The sequence below is a fragment of the Ictidomys tridecemlineatus genome, chromosome 9, assembly GCF_052094955.1.
Source record: "Ictidomys tridecemlineatus isolate mIctTri1 chromosome 9, mIctTri1.hap1, whole genome shotgun sequence".
Taxonomy (NCBI): Eukaryota; Metazoa; Chordata; class Mammalia; order Rodentia; family Sciuridae; genus Ictidomys; species Ictidomys tridecemlineatus.
The window spans coordinates 50,249,645-50,273,492 of NC_135485.1; the positions used below are offsets into that span (position 1 = coordinate 50,249,645).

A 23,848-nucleotide genomic window follows, 5' to 3' on the forward strand; every position below is an offset into this window, starting at 1 on the left:
ATGAATGAATTAAAAAAATGTAGTATACAGGAACAATAGAATATCACTCAGCCATAAAGAAGAATGAGTTTATATCATTTGCTGGTAAATGGATGAATGTGAAGATTGTCATGCTAAATAAAATACGCCAATTCCAAAAAACCAAAAGTCAAATGTTTTCTCTAATATGTGGAAGCTAACCCACAACAAGGCAGGGGTGGTGGTGATAGAAGTTCGGGAAGATAGGAAAAGGAATGGCAGTGGAATGAATCTGACATAACCCTCCTATGTACGTATATGAATATATCACAGTAAATCCACTAGAAAGTAATTTAAAAAAATAAATATGGTAAATGGCAGAAAGATCAATAGAGACAGGAAGCAGGAGGTGGCAAGAGGGAAGGGGGAAAAGTGTAATGGGGTCTGAGCTAGAACAAAATATATTCTATGCTTATACGATTATGTCAAAATGGATTCTACTGTCATGTATAACTAAAAAGAACCAATTTTTAAAAAATAAAGTATTTAAAAAACCTATATGAAAAATTTCAGAACTATTCAAAAAAGAGAAAAACAGTATGAACCTTAAACACCCATCACCCAGCTTCAGCAACCACCAATAGATAGTTAATTTTGCGTCACGTGTCCCCTTAACAATGGAGTAGATACATGCCAACATTTTATTAGCCCTACTTAAAAGAAAGAACTTAAAATGCCAACATTTTATTAGCCTCTTACAAATCTCTAAATATATTGTAAGTCTCTAAGGAGTAGGTACTCAATACATATTTCCCATCAGTGCAAGTTTAACTAAATAAAACACATCATACCTTATAATATATATATAATTCCATAAAAACCAACACAGTAGAAATAAACAGTAACTTACCTAACCTTTCCTGAACTTCTTCATCACACACATCAGAAGTATTCTTCCCAAACATTAAATAGTTCTTGATCCTGGATGGTCCACTTAAGAAAAAATAAATAAACCATAAAAATCCATGTTTTTATAATACATATATATAATGTATTTAAGCTTACTTATCATTTTTCTCCTAAAATTGCCATAGCTGTTTTTCATAACCTTTTAAGCTTATCAGCCTATAACAAAATTAAGTGTTGAGGTAACTGGTTACATAGCAATGGGTACCTAATATAAATAGGTAAAACTTATTAATCTTAGAATACATGCATACCTTTCTTCCAAAACTGAAGTTTTACACTTTCCAGAATCCAAATTAGACTCTGTTGGTGTCTTGCAAGTATGGTCACTGGTCTGAGACTTTAAACGAACATTTTGTGCAGTTGTAACACCACATTGATCCTTGGAGCGCTCTGTAGTTCTACAAAAATGAAGTTTAAAACTGTTCATATAGTGGGTATATAAACAATGTAATGTTGGCTATAACAAATATCAGCTCACCATGTTCATGCCCTAAGACCTACAACTGGCTCAGGTAAAAAACTGATTCTAGAACCTATCAAGATTTCCAATTCGAAAAATTCCAATGAGAAAACTAGTGCAAACCTGGTCTAACAAGGATGGGAGCAAATGACAGAAGGACATGAGAAGATATTACCTATAGGTAGCTTACAATGTATATTCTAGAATTAGTCTAATATCAATTTACTGGAGAAACCATAAGCAACTTAAATAATTTTCTTTGATAACACTAGGTCAGCAGTAGGGTCTTCAGAGGGACAAAGCTCATGTCATTGGTAGCTTTCAATTTACCCCAAATATATGCAAACACTCTATTCCTTTTGAAATTTTATTTCTGGAGTCCTACCATCAGAGTCAAAAAAAATAAATGCAACTGTAAGAGAATACTATGAACAACTATATACCAACAAGAACTTTGATGAAACCAAATCTAGCAAGATTTCTTTAAAAAAATAATCTGAAGAAATTAAACTTGGGAATATATCTGGGATCTTTTTTTATATACACTAATGACATACTCAAAATATATTTTAGGCCATTCTAATCATTTATTTCCCCTAATTTACCGCCAGTGCCTTGCTGTTTCTTTCCTTTTTTTTTTTTTAATGTGGTGCTGAGGATCGAACCCAGCGCCTCACACATGCTAGGCAAATGCTCTACCTCTGAGCCACAACCCTAGCCCCACCTTGCTGTTTCTAATATTGTATGCATTAAATATTTGTTGAATGCATGCTACAGCAAAAAGCAAGAATTTATAAAAACAGAATTAGCTCAACAGAATTTATTAAAAATCATTTAGTACTTAGTAGGTACTCCAAAAATGTTAACTAATATATTAAAAGGAAAATTACTGACATGTTTCAAACTGACATCACATTCATCTCATTTTATAAGGTAAAAAACAAAACAAAACAAAACAAAAAAAACTATGTACTTCAAAGTGATTAAGACAATAAATTTTATTGTGCATCTTTTGTCATTTTTTTTAAAAAAGCAACTCAGGCAAAAATAATAATTCATTAAATCTAACATTGACAATCCTATGTGCTATTATTATTACCTATATTAATATGAGGAAACAAGATCAGATTACTACTTTGCTCTGCTAAAGGCAGAGCCTAGATTTAATACCAGATCTGTCAGACTATGGAGTCCTTTAGGTTGATACATTCTTTCTATAAATGGTTAAATAACATAGACAAAATATTAAATGTGGAACAACAATAACTATATTGTAAACATGACAGACATTACCCAGAACAATCAAGACTTTTCTTTGCAGCCAGGTCAGCTTTGTCACTTTCTGATGGCTCATTCTGGGAACAACTGGGAAGTTTTTCATGGTTGCTAATATACTCAGAACCTTTAACATTTAAAAATTTCTGTACTCTTGAGCTGCCTTGCATAGCTGTCTTCTGCTTTTTTAATGGAATGGCTTTTTTCCCAGTATTCTTAGATGACTGATTTGTTTTCTTAGCAGATTTTTGTCTAGGGTTGTGATACACTGATAATTCATTTTTTATTGAAGAATTGCTATGAACAGGACCTAAAAGATTCAATGAAAATTTAAAGTTATCATGTTTGTCCAGATGATTTGGCTCACTAAAATGCCAATGTCATTCATATTTATATATAAACACATACACACAGACTAGTCTCAGGGTAAATTTGTTTCCACATTAAATTCTTTAAAAATTCTTTTTTTTTACTTTTTTTTTTATTAGTTGCTCAAAACATTACAATGATCTTGACATATCATACATTTGATTCAAGTGGGGTATGCATTCTTTTTTTTTTCCACGTGTACAGCTTGCAGTACCACATTGGTTTTACAGCCATATTAGTGTCTATTGTATTCTGCTACCCTTCCTATTTCCCCCTTTAAAAATTCTTTAAATTCAACTTAGAAAGACATGCACCAGATCCTTTAAATGCATCACAAGCTTACCAAATAACCTTCTCTCTGTATTTACCTAGTACTCTCTGATAATCCTTAAGATTCTGGTATTTCCCAAGGTTCTACCTATAACTTTTTACTCTTTATTTCTTTGGGGGATCTATCTACCTACCCATAGCTTGAATTGATACCTATATGATGACACCAATAATATGCATCTACCACTCATCCTTAAATCTTTTTCTCATTTTATTCCTATATTTATGGTAAGTATAACTATCCAGATGCCTAAATAAAAAATCAGAGTCATCTTGCCCTTACTCACAATCAATCCCTAAAACCCATCAGTCCTACTCCTTTTTATTTTTTCCATTTTTTAAAAATCAGTGCATTATAGTTATACATAATGATGGGATGTGTTGTTACAAGTGCCACTCCATAGTTCTCAAATGTGCTTCTTTCATGCTGTCCTGCCTGTCATTAGCAGAGCCCTTGCCCTTTCATTTCTGGATTAATAAAACAGCTCTTTAACAGTTTTTCCCTTTTGTACCCTTGTTATTCAACCCAATCTTTATATTGATTTAAAATTATCTTTGGAAAACATAAATAGGATTCTTATAACCCTGTTTAAAATCCTTTAGTAAGAGGCTGTGCATGGTGGCACACACGTATAGCCTCAGCCTCTCAAGAGGATCACTTAAGCTCATGAGTTGTAGACCAGTCTACGCAACAAAGGGACAACCTGTCTCAAAGAAACAAAATGTAAAATCTTACAGTAAGTATCTACAGCTTCAGGATTAAGTCTAAATACTTTAACATCAATTTATTTCTACATCTAGATTGTTTATTTCATAACCTACAACTCTCAACCATGTCCTTTCAAACAAATAAAACCAGCAGTACAGAAATATCTGTAGTTTCTCTAAAGTATTTATTCTTAAAATGTGGTCTTTATATCATAAGATCAGCATCACCTGGGAATTTGTCTGAAATGCAAATTCTCATGCTCTAGCTTCAAACAACACAAACCAACTTGCAAAGCAGGGCCCAGAAATGTTTTAATAAGCCTTTTAGATTATTCTGAGACACACTAAACAAACAAACAAAAAAGTCAAGCCCTCAGCTCCAGATCCCTGCACAAGCTACGTCTGTTCAAAAATGACATCCTTCCTTCTCACACCATCCAACTAGCTGACTTCTAATTCATTCTTCAGGAAGCTTTCACTAATTCCCAAGTCTTAGTATAACTATCTCTTAATCATTTGATAATATTTATTACATATCTGACTGTTTACTTATCTCTATCCCTCTCCTCCAGCAGACTGATAATTCCCAGAGATCAAGGAATTGACTATATTTTACCTACTTTTGTATTCCTAATGTATACCAATGGGGTACACTATCATAAAGAAATACTGTACTCAGGCAGAAAATTAAAGAAGGTAACCACTTTGGAGGTCATACAAGTAAGAGCTTGAACTGACATAACTCTGAGGCCAAGTGTCTCCATAAGTTTTCTACAATAATGTCTCATTTGTATTACCAATAATTCAATAGAAGTTCTTATGAGTCAATAATTCATAGTAACAAATCTTCATAGATGTTGTACCTTATCTGTACTAGTCTCGCTCTTACTGATCTAAATATATCCTGAATATACTATTTTGATATCTAATAACACCTCAAAATTAACATATGAAAACCTGAAATCATAAAATCCTTTGAAAATTTTTTTTCTCTCATTCCTTTCCTCATCTCAGTAAACAATAGCTATTTCTCTCACGCTAATCCATTTATATTTCCTTAGTGTTATCTTCACAAAATATCCTGAATCCAACAATTCCCATCTCCTCCCTTCACCATCCTCCTAAAACTAGTCACACCAGGTTTCCATTTTTGCTTAGTCCTGGTTTCCTCTCTCCTGAGCAGTAAAAATGATCCTTTTAAAAGATGAGTCAACTGTGTCACTTTATTTTTTAAATCTTCAAGTAGTTTCTCGATATATTTTATCTAACCTCTCTATCATGGCCTGACTGTCCAAATTTATCTTCTCTAGCTCACTTAGCTCCAGCCACACTCGCTCTCTTAATTTTCCTGAGACATGGCAAGTATGCCCCATCAGGAATTATAATTACTGTTCCCTTGATTTGATACACTCTACATCTAGTTATTTGTATGGCTCCCTCCCTCTACTCCTATATGGGCTCTGAAAGATCATAATAGCCTCTTATACTACCATTATAAACTAGTATCACACTCTATCCTTTTGTTCACTTCCATTCCTATAACTTCCTTCCCATGTCCATACATTATCTGCTTTGTTTGACCTTCTCATCTATCAGTGTATGAAATACTTACCTATATTGTCCCTCTAGAACGTAAACTACATGAGCAAGGGACTTTGTTCATGGCTTTGTTTTTCCAAAGCTATTTCCCTATACCTAGGAATTTCTGCATAATTGATTTAAACAAAATGTCTATTGATGACCCAATTAAATTATGTTCTCAAGATTTTTTTCTATATAATAGGAGTATAAATCAAACAAAAAACCCCTTACACAGTAATTTTTTAGTACCTCTTAATGAATATAATTTAAATAAAAATACTTACTTTCATCTGATTTTACCACCCACCAATCAGATGGACGCCTGGAAAGCCTATGACTTCTCATGACAGTAATAGTCACTTCTTCAGGTACAAGTTTATTCTTCTTGGACTCACTTGAAAAATGCTTCTTTCTAGATTCTTCCTTATTGTTTTTGGTGCCTCTATTTATTTTCTTATCTCCTAAAATAAAATTAAAAAAATAGAACTTATTAAATTGAGCCTATAGACGTCATCTCAAGTTTTTAAAATTTACATGTTTTTAAGATTTCTAACTTTCTGATTAAATGCAAGCTTTCATATGGCTTGATAATTCTGATATACTACTAAACCAAAATATAAATTAGCTTACAAAAGGAAAAAAATATATTGTTCCTTCTTACCACTTACCAATATCTCAAGTTAAAATAGGTAACTACTGTTTTTCATTTTGAAATAATTAATGATTTTTTACAATCTATTTTTTGGAAGATTTTAAATCATAAACCTTGAAAATAAATTATTTTGGACTATTCAGATTGGCCAAATTTATGCATAGTTAAAACTGCATGTGTCATTTAATCTGTAGTCAGATACAGGATGACAGAAGAGGCAAGAAAAATTAACAAGTCTGGCATTGCTGGTTTTGATGATGGTGGAGGATCACGAGCCAAGGAATATACGTGTCAAGAAGAAAAGGCAAGGGAACAGATTCTCTTGCAAAGTCACCAGAAGGAAATACAGTTCCACCAACACATTGGTTTTAGCCCAGTGAAACTTCTGACCTATAGTACTATAAGTTACTAAATATGTGTTGTTTTAAGATACTGAGTGTATGGTAATTTTTTAAAACAGAAAATTCACAATAACTAAACTATGGAACCAACCTAGGTGCCCTTCAACAGATGAAGGGATAAAGAAAATATAGTACATATCACAATGGAATATTTCTCAGCCATAAAGAAGAATGAAGGGGAGGTTCACTGGATTGGACAGGAAGAATGGGGGCGGGGCAGTGAAGAAAATTACAACTGGTATAGTGATGAAACAGAACATCATATTCACAGAACAATCTAGACAGGACAACGTGTTAAAGTGTATAGGTACTCAATAAATGTATAATATTTCAACTACAGAAACCATTCTTCAAGTATATATCCTTCATACATTATCTTCTCTTAAGAAATCATGGATTGATCAAAATTCTCTACTTTAAAATTTTGTAAAGTCATATTCTACTTAAGGGAATAGTTAAGATAAAAACTTTCTTATAATATCACCATTAGATTAGTCAGATTCTTAAAATGGCCAAATTATTAGAAACTAAAGGAAATTTTAAAAAATAAAGAACAAATATGATAAAATGACTGTAGGACATGGCCAATATTTACAAAAGGGGTCCTCAAAATAGAAAAGGTAGTTTTTTCCACCTCTACTTCAAGCAGAATAAAGAAAGGCAAACAGACAAAACTTGTATACTACTACTTTGGATAATATACAGTCCATCTTACAGAGTATACCAAAAGAGCACAAAAATTAATAATTCACTGATAACCTTAATAAACTGGATTCTTTTTTACAAAAATAACCTTTTTTTTGAGAGAGAGAGAGAGAGAGAATTTTTTTTTAATATTTATTTTTTAGTTTTCAGTGGACACAATATCTTTGTTTGTATGTGGTGCTGATGATTGAACCCGGGCCGCACGCATGCCAGGTGAGCGCACTACCGATTGAGCCACATCCCCAGCCCAAAAAATAACCTTTAATATTATATTCTAATATGCTCTTTCTCACCTCTGTATTTGCAATATCATGTAGTCATCTAGAATTTTCAGGTACATACACAATTCTGGTTAGTCAACAGCATTTTCTGGTTAGCTATTTTTTTCCACTGAACATTGAAAATATCTTCACATTTTAAAATATTTCTTAGCAGAACTGAAAAAATAGGAGCTGTATGGTAGGACAGTTCCTGGACAAGATTTATTTTAATCTTTTTTCAGTGTTACTTCCTCCTTTACAGGATTGTCAAGAAGGATTAAATTACACTATATACATTTATAAAGGTGCCCAACAAATTTGCTAGTGTTTTTTCTTCCATTAACTGTTCTTAAGAGAATTCAATTCTATGACCCCTTTTCTATTAACTGAAAGTGTTACAAAGAACATAAACTGAGGGGCTGGAGTTGTAGCTCTATGGTAAAGCGCTTGCCTAGTACGTGAGGCACTGGGTTCAATTCTCATTACTGCATATAAATAAAGTAAAAGTCCACTGACAACTAAAAAAATATTTTTAAAAAATGCCCTTGATTTCATTATCCTCTATTAAAAAAAAAAAAAAAGAAGACTATAAACTGACCTTTTCTTCATGACTAAGTGTAATTACAAATCCCAATCACTAAACAATGATGATATATTAAGGAGAGCAGCCACACTCTCAGATAGTATAGGACAATTTCAGTTTATACTTATTGTCCTGACATTCTCATTCATAAAAGTAGCCTCATTAGGATGATAAATTATAGGACCACCTAAGATACAAATATTTACTGTGATCTTGGTTAGATAATTGTTTTTTGTGCCTCCATGTTCATTTTGTACATGTAAGTACATTTATCTGTTGGTCTATAGACCCCACTAAAATGATACTGTTAACAGTAGAAATTATGTTTCAGTAATCTTTTTGATTTTCATACCAAAACTGTCTGGCACTTAATAACATATAAATTAGTGAATGATAGAAGAGCATGTATGTAGCCCACACTATACTGATATACAGTGTGTATATTGGGTATAATAGGTTTTACCCCATTTATATTTTAATACTCTTAAGAATTTGATTCTGTTTCACTTGTGTTTTAAAAACTAATCTTTGCCTTTTATTCTTCCCTCTATGTGATAGGATCTTAGAAACTAAACAAAAATTAAAGTTGAAATTAAATTATACATAACATAAATTGATTCTAAAAATGAACCTATAGAATTTTGAAACTCTCTGTAGAATTAGATTTACTTTGCCTACTTCCCAAAGCTACACAGGGATGTTAAAAATGTAAATTATAAAATAACATTCAGTTAATATTTAATGTAAATACTTACCTACAGGTAGTGTAGGTGTTTTGAATATATTATCATTTCTCGTCCCTTCACAATCTTCTCCATTTCTGTGTAAATTTTTTTGCAACTTGTCTTCAGCAGAGTGTGACATATTTACATTTTTATCTTTAGACTGTTCCAGATCAAGCTGTTCTTTAACTACGTTGGCCTTAAATTTTCTTCTCTGATTTTGTTTTATTGGCCTTTTGTTTTCAGATGGTTTTTTGACATTTTCAGAAGAGATTTCATATTTTGTAGATCTGTCATTATTTTCCAATTCATCTGTCAAAGAAGAACTTGTATCCACTTTTTTTTCATCACAGGGTTGAAATTTCTGTTCTGGATGAGCTTTATGCAAATGCTGGTCACTTCTCAAAGTGTTAGGTGATACACTTCGATGTTTTTCTCTGGACTTCTTACCTTGAAGGACTGCAGTGCTCTCATCAGGGGATATCGTGGGTTGTTTCAGAGATCCACCCTTTCTTGGTATTGTAATCCAAGATCCACTGGCAAAACTTTTATCTGACTCATCAATTACAAATTCATCTTCTAACAGCTTCATATCATTTGGAGAAGATGAATGAGGTGGAGCAGTCACTATATGCTTAACAATGGGACTAAAACAGGATTATTATTTTAACAGCTTAAAAAAATTAAGTTTTATTTTTGTTTACTGAAGAAAATTATATAAGAAATAAAATCTACATATCTGTTAAAAGAGCAATTCATACTTCTCCTCAATTTTCCCTTAATTTTATAAATCCTTCCTTTTAAATGATCACTCTCATTTATGTCACTAAAAGGATCATAAAAATTTAGAGATGGCAACTAATTTGATGCCCCCCCCCGATATAAACTAAAAAAATGAAACCCAGATGAGAAATCATAACCCAGAAACATTAACTTATAATCCAAAAAGATGATAGTGTGTGTATACATAAACACATACACACACACACACACAGAAACACACATAATATTTTATTAAATTATAAGTTTAAATAGATGCCTTTTGGGGTCTGAATTTCTTCATATTGACAGTATTATTTCTGAGAAACCTCCAAATCTAATATTTTAATTGAACTCTACTAAATTATAAGGGACTAATTTCTTCTAATTTTTTTCATATCCCAAAGGACTTCATACATAGAACCACCAAATATAATGTAAAAATTCATCTCAAGTTTGAATATTTCACACATGTTCACGTACATTTCAGTACTATAATCATAACTGGATGATATTTAAAGGTAGCATAAGCACAAATGGAATCTAATAATGTTTGCGTATTCTAGCCCTCTTTTTCCACATCCCAACCTAACTTGTTATATTATATAAATATTGTCATAATTTCTCACATTTAGTGCTATAAAAGGATAACAAAACAATTTGAAAATTTTAACTACAATCCCAATCTAACATTAAGTATAATCTACAATCTAATATTAACTCTAATACAATCTAATTATTCAAAGGATAGTAAGCTGATGGATTCATCTTATATTTCCCTGCTTTTATGGTACCAGACTTGAGTAAACCACAGGCTTTAATGAGATATGCAAAATCAAAACTTAGGATAAACTCCAAAGCTGGCATACACACTCCTGGTTTCCGCCTTTTTCAATTGGATAAGGATGCTTACTTAATGTTTAGTCAAAGCAGAAGCAAAGGCAGAATAGAAGAAAAAGATTACATTTCTTTCCCTTTTTATTAGAGGATTCTAAGATAAAATTCCTTCTCTACTCTTCTAATCTTATACTCCTAATAAATTTTATAAAATAGAGAATGTTAATACACTGTCTGCTGGTTGTAGAGTTTTACAGATTTATGTAATTAGAAAACTGTGTAAAAACTAAGAGTAGTACATGTACACAATGCAATGTCACTCAGCCATGAAGAAAATTACACTATGGCATTTGCCAGTACATGGATGGAACTGGAGACTATTATAAATGAAGTAAGCCAATCCCAAAACCTGAAGGCCAAATGTTCTCTCTAATATGCAGATGATGACTCACAATGGGGGTGTGGGGGGGGAGTACCAGATTGGACAGGGAAGAGTGAGTAAGGAGAAGGGAGGGGGATGGAGATGGGAAAGAGAGTAGAATGAATGGGACATAACTTTCCTAAGCTAATATATGAATACACCACCAGTGTAACTCCATATCATGTATAATCACAAAAATGGGAAGTATCACATTGTTTAGATGTGAGGTGTCCCCCAAAGGCTCATGTGTGAGACAATGTAAGAAAGTTCAGGAGAAATGACTGGGTTTGACTCTTAACTCAATCAGTGAATTAATCTCCCAACAGGGATTAACTGAGTGGTAACTGAAATAGAAGGGTGTGTGGCGGGAAGATGTAAGGATTGGGGGCATGGGTTTGGGGTATATGTTTGTATCTGGCAAGTGGAGATCTCTCTTTCTGTTTCCTGACCATGATGTGAGCTGCTTCCCTCTGCCACACTCTTCTACCATGATGTCCTGCCTCACCCAGCTTTGAGGAATGGAGCAGGACTTCTATGGACTAAGACCTCTGAAAACATGAGCCCTGAGATAAACTTTTTCTCCTCTACACTTGTTCTGGTTGGGTCTTTTAGTCACAGTGGTGAAAAAGCTTACTATAACAGGAAGTTACACTCCATGTATGTATGATATGTCAAAATACATTCTACCGTCATGTATAACTAAAAAGAACAAAAAAATTTAAAAAAAAGAAAATTGCATTTATGTTAGCAACAAATTAAAAAAAAAAAAAAAATATATATATATATATATAAAAAACATGAATAAAAGACCATAATGACTGAATACACAATGGTTATATTGTTTTTCCTACTTTTAAGTAAATAATCAAACTGTTACAAATAAATACAATTTGATTTATAGTGTATTATTTGTAACATCTATTAGTTTTTGTATATAAAGAGGTAAAGCTAAGATTTTTTAAATGAAGTCTTTCCAACTAGCAGATTAAGAACTGCCAAATTTGTTCCCCTTCTACTTCAAGGGATTTCCATCTAGCCAGTTATTCAAACCAAAGATACCCTAAAGAAACAACTTTGACACTATTAAAGTTCAGAATAGGCCACGATTACTTCTGACTAAGTGAAAAAGACTTTGCGGCCTTTGAGCTGCAAGAAGTTGGTCATAAGGAAACACAAACAGAAGGAAGACCATAAGTAAAAGTAGTGATACTAGAAAGCACAGGAAATAATGACTTGTTACATTTGGCTCTAGCAAGTAAACTACCTTTATTTACTAGTTTATCAAAAAGGACATTAAAAAACACACAATTACCCTTTCAAATGCTATAACTAACCCCAAGTGTAACATATTTGTCTCAACTGGTGGGGAACATATGCATGTAAATGATTGTGTGTGTGTGTGTGTGTGTGTGTGTGTGTGTGTAACTGGGAAATTAATTATGGGAACAGAGACTGAACAAAATGGGAATTTCATTTATTGATTCAACATGTTTTTATAAAAAACATCCTAATATGTTGATAAGTACTCTAATAGACTGAACAGAAAATACAAAAGAACTCTAAACTCCTGGAATGGGAGACTTAAATCTTAACTAAAAATACATACCTAAAATTGCAAAACTATAATATGAAGCAAGCAACTATCTAAACAAAACAAAACAATAAAGTAAAACTTTAAAAATGTAGAAGTCTAGTACAGACCATAAAAAGAAACAGCAATTAGCAGATGAAAAAGGAAAAAGCTATGGCAAAGCAAACACATATGCAAATATATAAGACCAAGAAGATAAAAACAGATAATTAGGGAGGATGAAATACCAGCTGAAATTTGTTCTATGGACCAATACTTCTCAATCCTGACTGACATTATTTATATAAATGTGAAGCCAGGGTTAAAATCACTACACAGATATTTCAAAACCAAGGAAGGTCTCTGATCCATTTTTCCCCATGTCCCAGATGTGGAATACCTATGAAGACTTATATATAGCATACAGTATATAATGCAATGATATAACATTATTATACAATAATAATGTTAATAATAATATTAACATTAATGTAGCAATATAAGCTCTAGATTATGATATCCAAACCCTTTTAATGCACCTGTGTCAATTTCACTGAAATATCTGAAGAACTTAAAAGTTGGGACTTTAGTGGGTTAAATAGAAATGAACACATTAAATTTATTTTAGGACTATCATTTTACTGACACAGAAAAAATAGAAAAAAGATATAAAACCTGAAATAGTGAAATACAAGTAGTCTTATATAATTCTATTTATAAATACTGTCTTCATTTTTTGATATCACAAACCAGAAAGAAATGATGAGCCAGAGCAATGAGAACTGAATAAACTCATTTTTTTTTTCATATCTAATTTAGTGTCTATTAAAGAATGGTTTGGGGAGTGATTTACTGGTTTAAAAAATGAAAAAATTGGTGCTGGGATTGTAGCTCAGCGGTAGAGCCCTTACCTAGCATGTGTGAGGTCCTGGGTTCAATCCTTAGCACCACATAAAAATAAATAAAATAAAGATACTGTGTCCAACTACAACTAAAAATTATATTTTTAAAAAATGAAAAAATTACCTCTATAGAGCAGGCAAAATTTCAATAAAAATTTGCATTAATTAGCAACCTGGGTGGCTAAGGCAGGAGAATCCTGAGTTTGGGGCCAGTCTAAGCAATGTAACAAGACCCCATCTCAAAAAATAAAATAAAATTTTAATTAATTAAATGATTTATTTCTAGATAAATAACAGTAGGAATTTGAAGATATGGTTCATAGAATAGAAAAGAAAAAAAAAATGTCTCAAAGGACAGTTTCTTAATAACTCACCTGAATTCACTTTTTCTTCTTACAGTTTCTAAAAACAATGTTGAAAAGCTCTTTTTAGTTTGTGGTTGAATTTCATGTTCCAAATCCTGTACACTTTTCTGAAATGTTTCTGATGGCTTCCTTTCTTGTTGTCCTTCTGGTATTTTATTTTCTACTTCTGATACTTTATTCTCTATTTCTACTTTTTTAAAAATATCTTTATCTTCAAAGTTTAACCTAAAAGGGCAAGAGAAAAACAAGCTAAGTGCACCCATAAACTCTGTTATTTGAGTCTTACTGAACTTACAGTATTGGCACAGACCACTTATGAAATTTTGCACTGAGCCTTACAAAGGTTAAATTATTAACCAAGAAAATGTGTAGCTTAGAACACTGGTTCTCAGAGTACTGTGACAGACTACACTTTATTTTATTTTATTTTATTTTTTAAGAGAGAGTGAGAGAGGAGGGACAGAGAGAGAGAATTTTTAATGTTTTTATTTTTTAGTTCTCGGCGGACACAACATCTTTGTTGGTATGTGGTGCTGAGGATCGAACTCGGGCCGCACGCATACCAGGTGAGCGCGCTACCGCTTGAGCCAAATCCCCAGCCCAGACTACACTTTAAATAGTAAAGTCTTAGAATATTCAGACAAAAATATTAAGACTTAACTCCTTAGCTCCAGGAAACACATAAGACAGATCAGATATTAGATTCATTGTAAAAGCCTACAATAACAAAGGATTTTAAACAACCTACTTTTCTTCCTAAAGGTCAAAGGGACTCCAAGAAATGGAATTAGATTTACAACAATTCATCTACAATAACACATACTCTTTCCTAGCCCAGAAATGACCTAATATGTACCTACATTTGCAATTTTAAATATAATAGTAGGGATAGATTGTTCTTTAGGAAGTTATAGAAAACTTAAAACAGAACAATAATTTTCCGAAGACTATAAAAAAGTTTACTTCCTCACTTCTCTCAAGTAAACTTTTAAGGTCTTCCTTATCAATCATAAAATGAAGATAGAGAAAACAGATATTGTTTTTCTCATGACATGTTAAAACCCATTAATAATCACTGCAAAACTACATGGAAGACCGAATTACTACTATTTAATAGTAAAATACTATTTACAAATAGTAAAAATTTTAAAGCATGATTACTACTATTTAAGTAAAGATTACCTTTTTTTGGTTTTAAGAGAAATCTCTGTACTTGAAGACAGCATATTTAACGAATTTCCAAAAGTATAAGTCTCTCTCTTTTGAGCAAGAGATGAACTAGTATTTTGTGATACAGATGTTTTTGCATCCAAAAGAACAGCAGGTGAGCCAACAGATAAATAAAATTCTTCCTCAGCTTCACTAGGATGGTCACTTGGTTTTTTACTTGACTTTTTTTTCAAGTCGGGTGTATTTCTAGAAACAATATCAGTTGCCAGGATTTTCTGAAGAACTTCATGGCCTTGTACTAGAAGAAAATTATACAAGGATTCTTGTTCATTAAAATAGTATTAGAATTAAAGGTACAATATTTTAATTAGCAATATTTTAATTAGAAGTTTTCAGAAGACTGTTTTCAGAACATATTCATAATCAAAGACATGATTAAAATACAAAAATACTTTAAAAGTTCTAATTATCAATTAATGAACTAAACTTGTTATCTAAAGCTCTGAAAAGACAGAAATACTAAAGAAAATTTACAAGTTTATTGATAACATCTCAAAATATGAATAAATCTATGAAAAGCTAAAATAATAAAGTAACCCAGAGTAATCACAAAGATTCTTCTATCTTTAGCTAAAAGCTAGTAAGCAAGGACAATTAAAGACCATACACATACACACACACACACACACACACACACACGATACACAGTTTGTATAAAGCAATTCATATTTATGTGTGTACATATGAAGATGGTGCCTACGTATATATCTATTAATCTATATATACATATACATATACATGAATTTACAAACACATATGTATATTCTTCCTTAACCCTCAATCTTCAAATATCAAGGAAAAAGAATGGCTGGGTAGTATACATAATAATTCATACCATAGAAAACAAAGCCTAAAAACTTAAAGTACAACCAAAAAGGGCTGTTGGGGGGCTGGGGATGTGGCTCAAGCGGTAGCGCGCTCGACTGGCATGCATGTGGCCCGGGTTCGATCCTCAGCACCACATACAAACAAAGATGTTGTGTACGCCGAAAACTAAAATAAATAAATATTAAAATTCTCTCTCTCTCTCTCTCTCTCTCCCTCTCAAAAAAAAAGAAAAAAAAGGGCTGTTGGTTCTGGAATGAGATAGCATTTACTTGTTTCTCCCTGTAAGTATCACTAAATTCATTAGAAACTATCCGTCAATCAACAATAATAGGACTCTCAAAGCTGGGAGAAAGAAGGCAGACTCAACTAGCAACCTCAAGACTTAAACCATTAAGGCCCAAGCTTTCAATTCTGTGAATATTTCAACAAAATTGACATAGGTGCATTAAAATAGGTTGGAAATCATAATCTAGAGACTATATACATAATTATATTAACTAATAATATTAATACAACATAATCATATAATTATTCTCATCATGGAATTATATATTTACTATTACATATTAAAGTCTTTATAGGTGTTCCAGATCTGAGAAGATAGGACAAAATAGGTTAAAGAACAACAGACAATGCAGTAAGTCTTTTTGATTTCCTGTTTATCTGTCACACACTTCTGGACTGGGCCATGAAGAGGCATGCAACCCAGATCAACAGTAGGCAAAAGAGGAAAGAAGAAATTCACATTCTCTGAATAAGGAAAACACAACAGAGACTAGTGGGAAATCTCAACCCTCTACAACATAGTCCAAGGGGTACTCCATTCTGTTTACTGTGGCACAGCAACAAAGCCATTGACTGTGCTATAGAACAACAGTAGAGAAGGAAAGCCCCTATCAACTTAGGTCCCATTCTGACAATCAGTGGTGACAAGAAGTATGACCCATAAACACTGCAGAACAGTGAAACTTCTATTATTTCTAGCCCCTACTTCACATTCTAAGTTATTATTTGAATGTGTACCACACTTCACAGCCAAGGCAGTTAGACAGTTTAATCTGAGGGAAGAACAACATTTAAGAAAGTCTAGCATACCCCATATAAGGAGACCCAAGCCTAGCAGTTTCTGACTGCAATCTACCATGACTAACAGGACATCAGGAGGCTCAAGAAAGTACTTTACACCCACCCCAGAGACATTTTAAACCCATGAACAGGAATTGAACTAGAATTCTAAAATCATCAGAAAATGAAGCAGAACAAAATACCACTGCTAGGAATAAAGACCACACAAGTAAGGAAGAACCTACACATTAAAACAAAACAAGTCAACTATGTGTTATTAACAACAGACTTAAATGTGATCAAAAATTTACTAACTAAAAACCCAAATATCCAAAATACAATAAAAATGATTCATTAACATACAAAAAAGAACAGAATAAAACATAATCTGAACAAGAAAATAAAGGGATGAGATCTATTAGATGTTGGAATCATTTAACGATATTTAAAAGTAGATACCATAACATGTTTTAACAATTACAATGCTCCTGAAATAAAAGACAGAAACTCCAGAGTTAACAGAAAATAACTGTTAGTGATAATGTGAAGAAATTAGAACCCATAATCACTGCCAGTAGAAATATAAAATGATACCAAGAAAATACAATAGATTTTTTTAAAAATTAAAAATAGCCAGGCATGGAAGTACACACCTATAATTCCTGATACTGGGGAGGCTCAGACAGGAGGAGTACAACCTTAACTATTTAGCAAGACCTTGTCTAAAAGTTTAAAAATTTTAAAAACTGGAGATGTAAACCAGTAGTTCTATTCCCAGTACCGCAAAAGAAATTTTTTTAAAATAAGTAAAAATAAAAATAGATTTGATAATAGTATGAAAGTTGAAAAAGTTTTTCTAGTTATTAGATCTGCATAGTAAATAACTCTATATAACATGGTCACATAAAATCACCACTTAGGTTCATGGAGCCTATGGGCCACAAATCTGGCAGGCCCAATAAGTGTACCTTATTTCTGCTCCCACAGGGCCTAGAATCATGCTCATAAGTCTGGGGCCAGGAATCATCTGAAAACTTACTTAAATGTCTGATACCTAATTCTAGCTAGAGGTTGGGTGCCTATTTCTTACCATATGGACTTTCATCCACAAAGGACAAATGTGAAAAGAGAAAAGAAAGAAATAGGGATTTTGATATCTCCAACAAGCAAGCCAAGGAGAGTCATACAGCCTTTGATAACCTAATCTTGGAAGTTGATAATATAACATATTCCATATTCAATACAGGGTATATAAAAACAATCTCATTGAAGTGGGCTGGGGAAAATGATGCTGACCTGTTGGGAGCTACCACACAGAAGTGAGCACAGGCCCTTAGCCTTGAGCGACAGAGACTGGTTTCTGCTGCAGACTGGTTTCTGCTGCGTGCTGAAACAGGTGGATCTCACCTCCTCTCAGCAGGGGAATGATACTCTGGGAGTGGGCGTCACCCAATGAAACTGGACTACACCCCGCTGAAACCCAATCTCTATTCTCATTTGGGTTGAATGTCTTTCTCCCCAATTAAATAGAGGATTTTCAGGTGGCTCGCTCTCTTTTTTTTCAATGGACCCTTAACGTCAAGAGACATCCCTGATTCCTGCAAGCAAAAGATATTTCTGTGTGTTGCTTGCTTCTTTCGTCATTTTCTTAAGTTATTGGTGCAGCCAGCTCTTGTGAACCCAGCTCAATTCGCCATCCCGGGTAGAGGGCAATACTGACCAAAGCAAATTTAGAAATGAGTGCAATCTACGAGACCAAAGGCAGTGACTATATAAGTTCTATAGTTTGGTTGATTAAAATGATTTCCATCGGGTGTGAGTCAACAATTATGATATGGTTATATATGTAAAAGAAATTTAAAAACTAAATGAATGAATGGTAAATGATATACGCCAGGCTTTTCACTCATGGAATGGGTACTTACAAACATGGAAATATACAGAATAATCCACACGACAATTCATTCAAGTTGGAGACATCAGTATAGATTCAGATTCAGTTTTTTTAAAAAAAATCCATTTAAAAAAAATATTCTTCCTTGAAGAAATGAATATCTCTACAATCTCTACAATAGAGTTAGCAAATACTTAAGATAAATCTGGAGCATCTTGTAGCTCTAGAAAATAATAATGTACTCAAAAACAACAACAAAAATGGGGTATAGCAAAGGTACACACAAGCTAATGAAAGAGTATATAAAGGTCAAAGCTATCACAATTTGTATAACAAAATTAATAAATGCTATTGGACTATAAATCAAAGTATAAAATAAAGTGCTTACCTCAAAAAGTAGAAAAAAAGAGCAAGACAAACACAAGCCAAGCAAAGGAAAAGAAAAACAGTAGAAGCCAATGAAACTGACAACAGGAAAACTATACAAAAAATTAATGAAACAAAAAGATAGTTCTTTGGAAAAAATTAATAAAATTGATAAACCTCTATCAAAATTGACAAAGATTTAAAAAAAAAAAGGAATCAACATCTGGAAGAAAACAGGGTATATCACAACAGATCCTGTAGCTTCTGAAAAGATAATAGGATAATGCTATGAACAACCTTGAGCTCATAAATTAAAGTTATAAGAAATTGATGAATTCCTTAAAATCTACAAAAATATAAAAGTTTAGCCAACATGAAATAGATAACCTAAAAAGTCCTATAACTATTACAGAATTAAATTTGTAGTTTAGAAGCTCTTAAAAAAGAAATTTCCTCAATCTGGTGAATATTGGAGAATATTACAGAAAACACTCAATGAATTAATACCCATTTGACAGTCTCTCTTAGAAAAGGAAATAATTTCCAATTCATTTAAGGCAAGTACTACCTTCTACCCAAACCATACAAACAGCATTTAAAAAATAAAACTATAGATCAATACTTCCAATAAACTTGTATGCAAAAATCCTCAAAAAAATTTCAACAAATCACACCCAACAACAGGTATGTAAAAAGCAGTAATGCACACATGATAACTGACATTTATAGTACAACAAGAGCAAACATTTTCAAGTGTCTACAAATCATTGATGAAGACAGATAACATCCTGTGTCATAAAATAAATTTTCACAAACTTTAAAGAAATAAAGTCATATAGTATAGGCTGTGCCACAAAAGAATCAGGATTAGAAATTAGGAAAAAATAAAAAATTTTCCAAATTCTTAAAAATTAATGCACTTCTAAATAACCAGTATGTTAAGGAAGTCCCAAAGGATATTAAAAAAATATAGAAATAAGTGAAATCAATAGATAACACCAAAATCTATGGAAATGTGGTTACAGCAGTGCTGAGAAAGAACTTTATACAAAATGCATACATTTGAAGAGGAAAGGTCTCACAAGTCAATACTACACCAAGAACAATGGACATAAAATAACAGATACCTCTCCTTATTCGATGACATAGTCAAATGGCTTTAAAAAACCTAAAATCCAGATTCGGATATTTTAATGTTTGGAATTAATTTTTTAAAAATCTTGGTGTTAGATTAAAATTTTTCTGTATTTAAATAATTAGCCCCTTATTACTAGGAAAAGTTCTATTCAGAACAGAGCAAAAACTGTAATATAGCTAGAATTAACCTTAATAAGAAATTTGGTAAGTTAAAACTAAACAGTGAGGTAGATGAGGAAGCAGGAGACAGACTAACATTTTTTATTTTTTTTTCACTGCAAAATATAAAATAACTAGAATTCACCACTTTAGCCATATATAAGCACAAAAATTCAGTGATATTAGCACATTCAGAGCAATATGGAGCTTTTACCATTATCTAGAACTTTTTCATCATGCAATAAAAGCTCTATACCTATGGTAACTCAGCATTACTTTTCACCAACCCCCAGCCAAAGATAAATGGTTTCAAGAGTTAAATTTTATTTCAATTGGAAATAAAATAGGAAAGGATATGAACAGACATAGATAATTCATTATAATCTGATAAAATCATATTCCAAAAGCCAATAAACTTAAGGAAAAATATTCAGACTCAATGGCAATCATGGAAATGGACACTAAAGTAACAATGAAATTGCTTTACACCAACAGAACTATCAAAATCTTACAAAATATTAGAACAATAGTCTATCAGGTAAAAATTACTCTTACATTGTTGGATTGAAAGAAAAATTTTAACAATCTCTTCAGAAAGAATATAAAGACATAGACACATACCTACACATGTGCTTAGACATTTTTTAACTTATGAGCACCAACAAAGGCAAGGATGGATTCTCAAAAGTTGGTTACCTCACCAGGATGATGGAGTAATGATAAGATTTTTCTTTTAAATCTTTGACTCTGTTCCCTCAAATGGAGTACTCTTCTAATTTGAAAAATAAAGATAAAGAAAACTTAGCCAGGAAAGGTGGCACAGACCTGTAATCCCAGCAACTCAGGAGGTATATAACAACTCCTAGGCTAACCTCAGTAACTTAGTGAGACTATGTCTCAAACTACAAAAAAAAAAAAAAGGCTGGGAATGTGTGGCTCAGTGATGGAGTGCCCCTGGGTTCAATTCTTAATGGTAGCAAGTTCACTGAATAAAGGATATGGAACAACAACAACAAAAAAGACAAACAAAAAATACTGATCATGACTTGAGATTCAAAAACACATCCATCAGTCTCTCTCTCTCTCTCTCTCTCTCTCTCTCTCTCTCTCTCTCTCTCACACACACACACTCACACACACACAAAATATACCAAAAACACACCACACTCATTTCTACCAAGGCTGACCCTGACCTCTTCACTTGAGCCAACACATGCTCCACCGTTGGCATTTCTAACTTTTTAGAAACTAGAAACCAGAAATTACATCTAGGCAATAACACCCACAAGGATGTAACCAACCTGATTTGTGGGCAGTTTCATTTGGTTCTATAATGTCTTGCAGAGGGGCTTCCTTCTTCCTTGAAGAAACTGGAACTGACTTTGAATGTGATTTCTAGCATAGAAGAAATACATTAGATCTACTTTATTAAATTATCAATTCTTATTAAACACATTTGTTCTTAAAATGGAAAAAAAAATTTCAAAACAACAAACCAGTTGTTAGAGACAATATGGTAAAGTAACTTTTGGTACTGAACAAATTATGGCATATTCATCTAATATTACATATGCTAACAGTAAAACAAACCATAGTAATATGAATTGAATGAAGAAATGAATTGTTTTACAAACAATTTTACAAAGTTGCAAAATTACATAATCCCAATTAGGTAAAGTCCAGACAGATATAAGGAAATAGAAAATACTATATTTAGGAATTCACTCTATGCAGGAAAGAGTTAACACAGCTGAACATTTAAAGGGTCTTCTTACAGGGCTTCTTAGCTCCTACATAGCATGTGGAGACTTGGCTTTCAGAATGTTCGCTCCCCTACCAACCATTCTATGGTAGCCTAACTAGACTATCTACATAAACTATGTGATTTATGGTAAACACCTGTTTCCTTTCTAGGTACTCTAGAATATAGAACTTTTTGGTGGAAAGAAGAGTGTTTATGGTACAAGACACCAATAAAAACAAGCTGTTTCAAAAGCCTTTCCTGAGTAGAAAGACTACACACATTACTGCATTTCACTGCTGGTAACAATGAATGCATGGCCCCTTTAAGGAGCACAGAAAGCCTGCACATGAATTCCTCTATAGTCTGCCTTATGTCTCTTTCTCTTACTGACCCAGCTGTGTATCCTCACTACATGGCTATAATAAATGTCAGTCATGAAGACAACTATATGCCAGTTTCATGAGTCCTTCATGAGTGAAGCATTAATAACTCTGTATAGTAGTGAGACATCTGTCGTAAGTCGCAGTAGAAGTGCTGACACAGATATCAGCATACATACATATGTGCTAGAATGGAAAAGAAAATGAAATTCAAAATAGTAGTTACCTCTATGCAGAGAAGAAAAATAGAATCAGTAAAGGTATTAATACTTGTAAGATATTCATATTTCTTACACCAAGTGATGAGTATATATATCAGTTCACGTATATTATTTTTAATCTTACAAGCATTACACATTATTTTGTAAACAGAAATATCCCAAGCCATGAATATTCAATGATTTCATTTCAAATATGCATATTCTCAGGAATTCAATTTATGTATACAAGGAGGTATAAACAAAGATGTTCAATGTATCACTGAGATAATAAACAGATGGAAACAACATAACAACCGACCAACTGGGAAATAAATAACAATGGGATCACTGTATTACTAGTTCACTAGATACAATATTGAACTCAACTCCACAAAGAAACAAAGGCTGGCTTTCATTTACTCTGCTCCCTCTTGAGACCTTACTAATAATTTTTTTTATTAAATGGATAAACCCAGAGGGACGAAGAGGAAAAGAAGGGACAAGAGATATCAACAACAAATTTTTGAAGTTGAAAAGCAGATTAGTGGCAACTACTCAAGACAAGAAAAATCTAAAATATGCTAGCAATGGAGAAAGCCCAGAAGCAGACAGACTCGTATTTATGAAAAAAGCCCATAAAGACACTAATTAAAGGTATAACACATTTCTAAAAGAGGGATTGCAAGTGGTTCCCTCAAACATCATTGTTAAAAGCAAGCACAGAAAATTAATAACACAAAGAGCCCCTTCCCTCCTAGCCATATCAGATTAGATATTTACTCTTTTAAGTTTCAGCATCAGAGACTATGAACTCAGTAGCATAAGATGGTTAAAGGTAAGGGTAATGACCTTAAAAACAAGAGATATTAGGAAAGAGCATTAAAACTGCACCTTTCCCTTTGTCAACAGAGCTGAGAATACTCCTCGTCAGAATCACATCCCCAATCAGAAGCTTCTTTTGTCACAAAAATTTACCAGGCCAAGAGAAAAAAACTATAGATACTAATACCTAGATATC

The 23,848-nt window shown here is 32.7% G+C and overlaps 1 protein-coding gene across 6 annotated transcripts in view; it reads right to left on the minus strand.

The window, feature by feature from the left end:
* The window catches only part of Cenpc (centromere protein C), a 60,603-nt gene that overhangs the window by 23,163 nt on the left and 13,592 nt on the right, over positions 1-23,848 (minus strand). For all 6 annotated transcript variants that reach the window (XR_005736991.2, XM_078021347.1, XM_078021345.1 and 3 more), the window contains 8 exons: positions 21,808-21,901; positions 15,010-15,295; positions 13,837-14,052; positions 9,007-9,620; positions 5,935-6,111; positions 2,681-2,972; positions 1,179-1,325; positions 869-951 (listed from right to left, as the gene is read on the minus strand). Coding sequence is in view for 5 of the 6 variants with exons in the window: in XM_078021347.1 (XP_077877473.1) it covers positions 869-951; positions 1,179-1,325; positions 2,681-2,972; positions 5,935-6,111; positions 9,007-9,620; positions 13,837-14,052; positions 15,010-15,295; positions 21,808-21,901 (1,909 nt within the window). In the remaining variant the exon portion in view is untranslated. The remainder of the gene's footprint in view (positions 1-868; positions 952-1,178; positions 1,326-2,680; positions 2,973-5,934; positions 6,112-9,006; positions 9,621-13,836; positions 14,053-15,009; positions 15,296-21,807; positions 21,902-23,848) is intronic.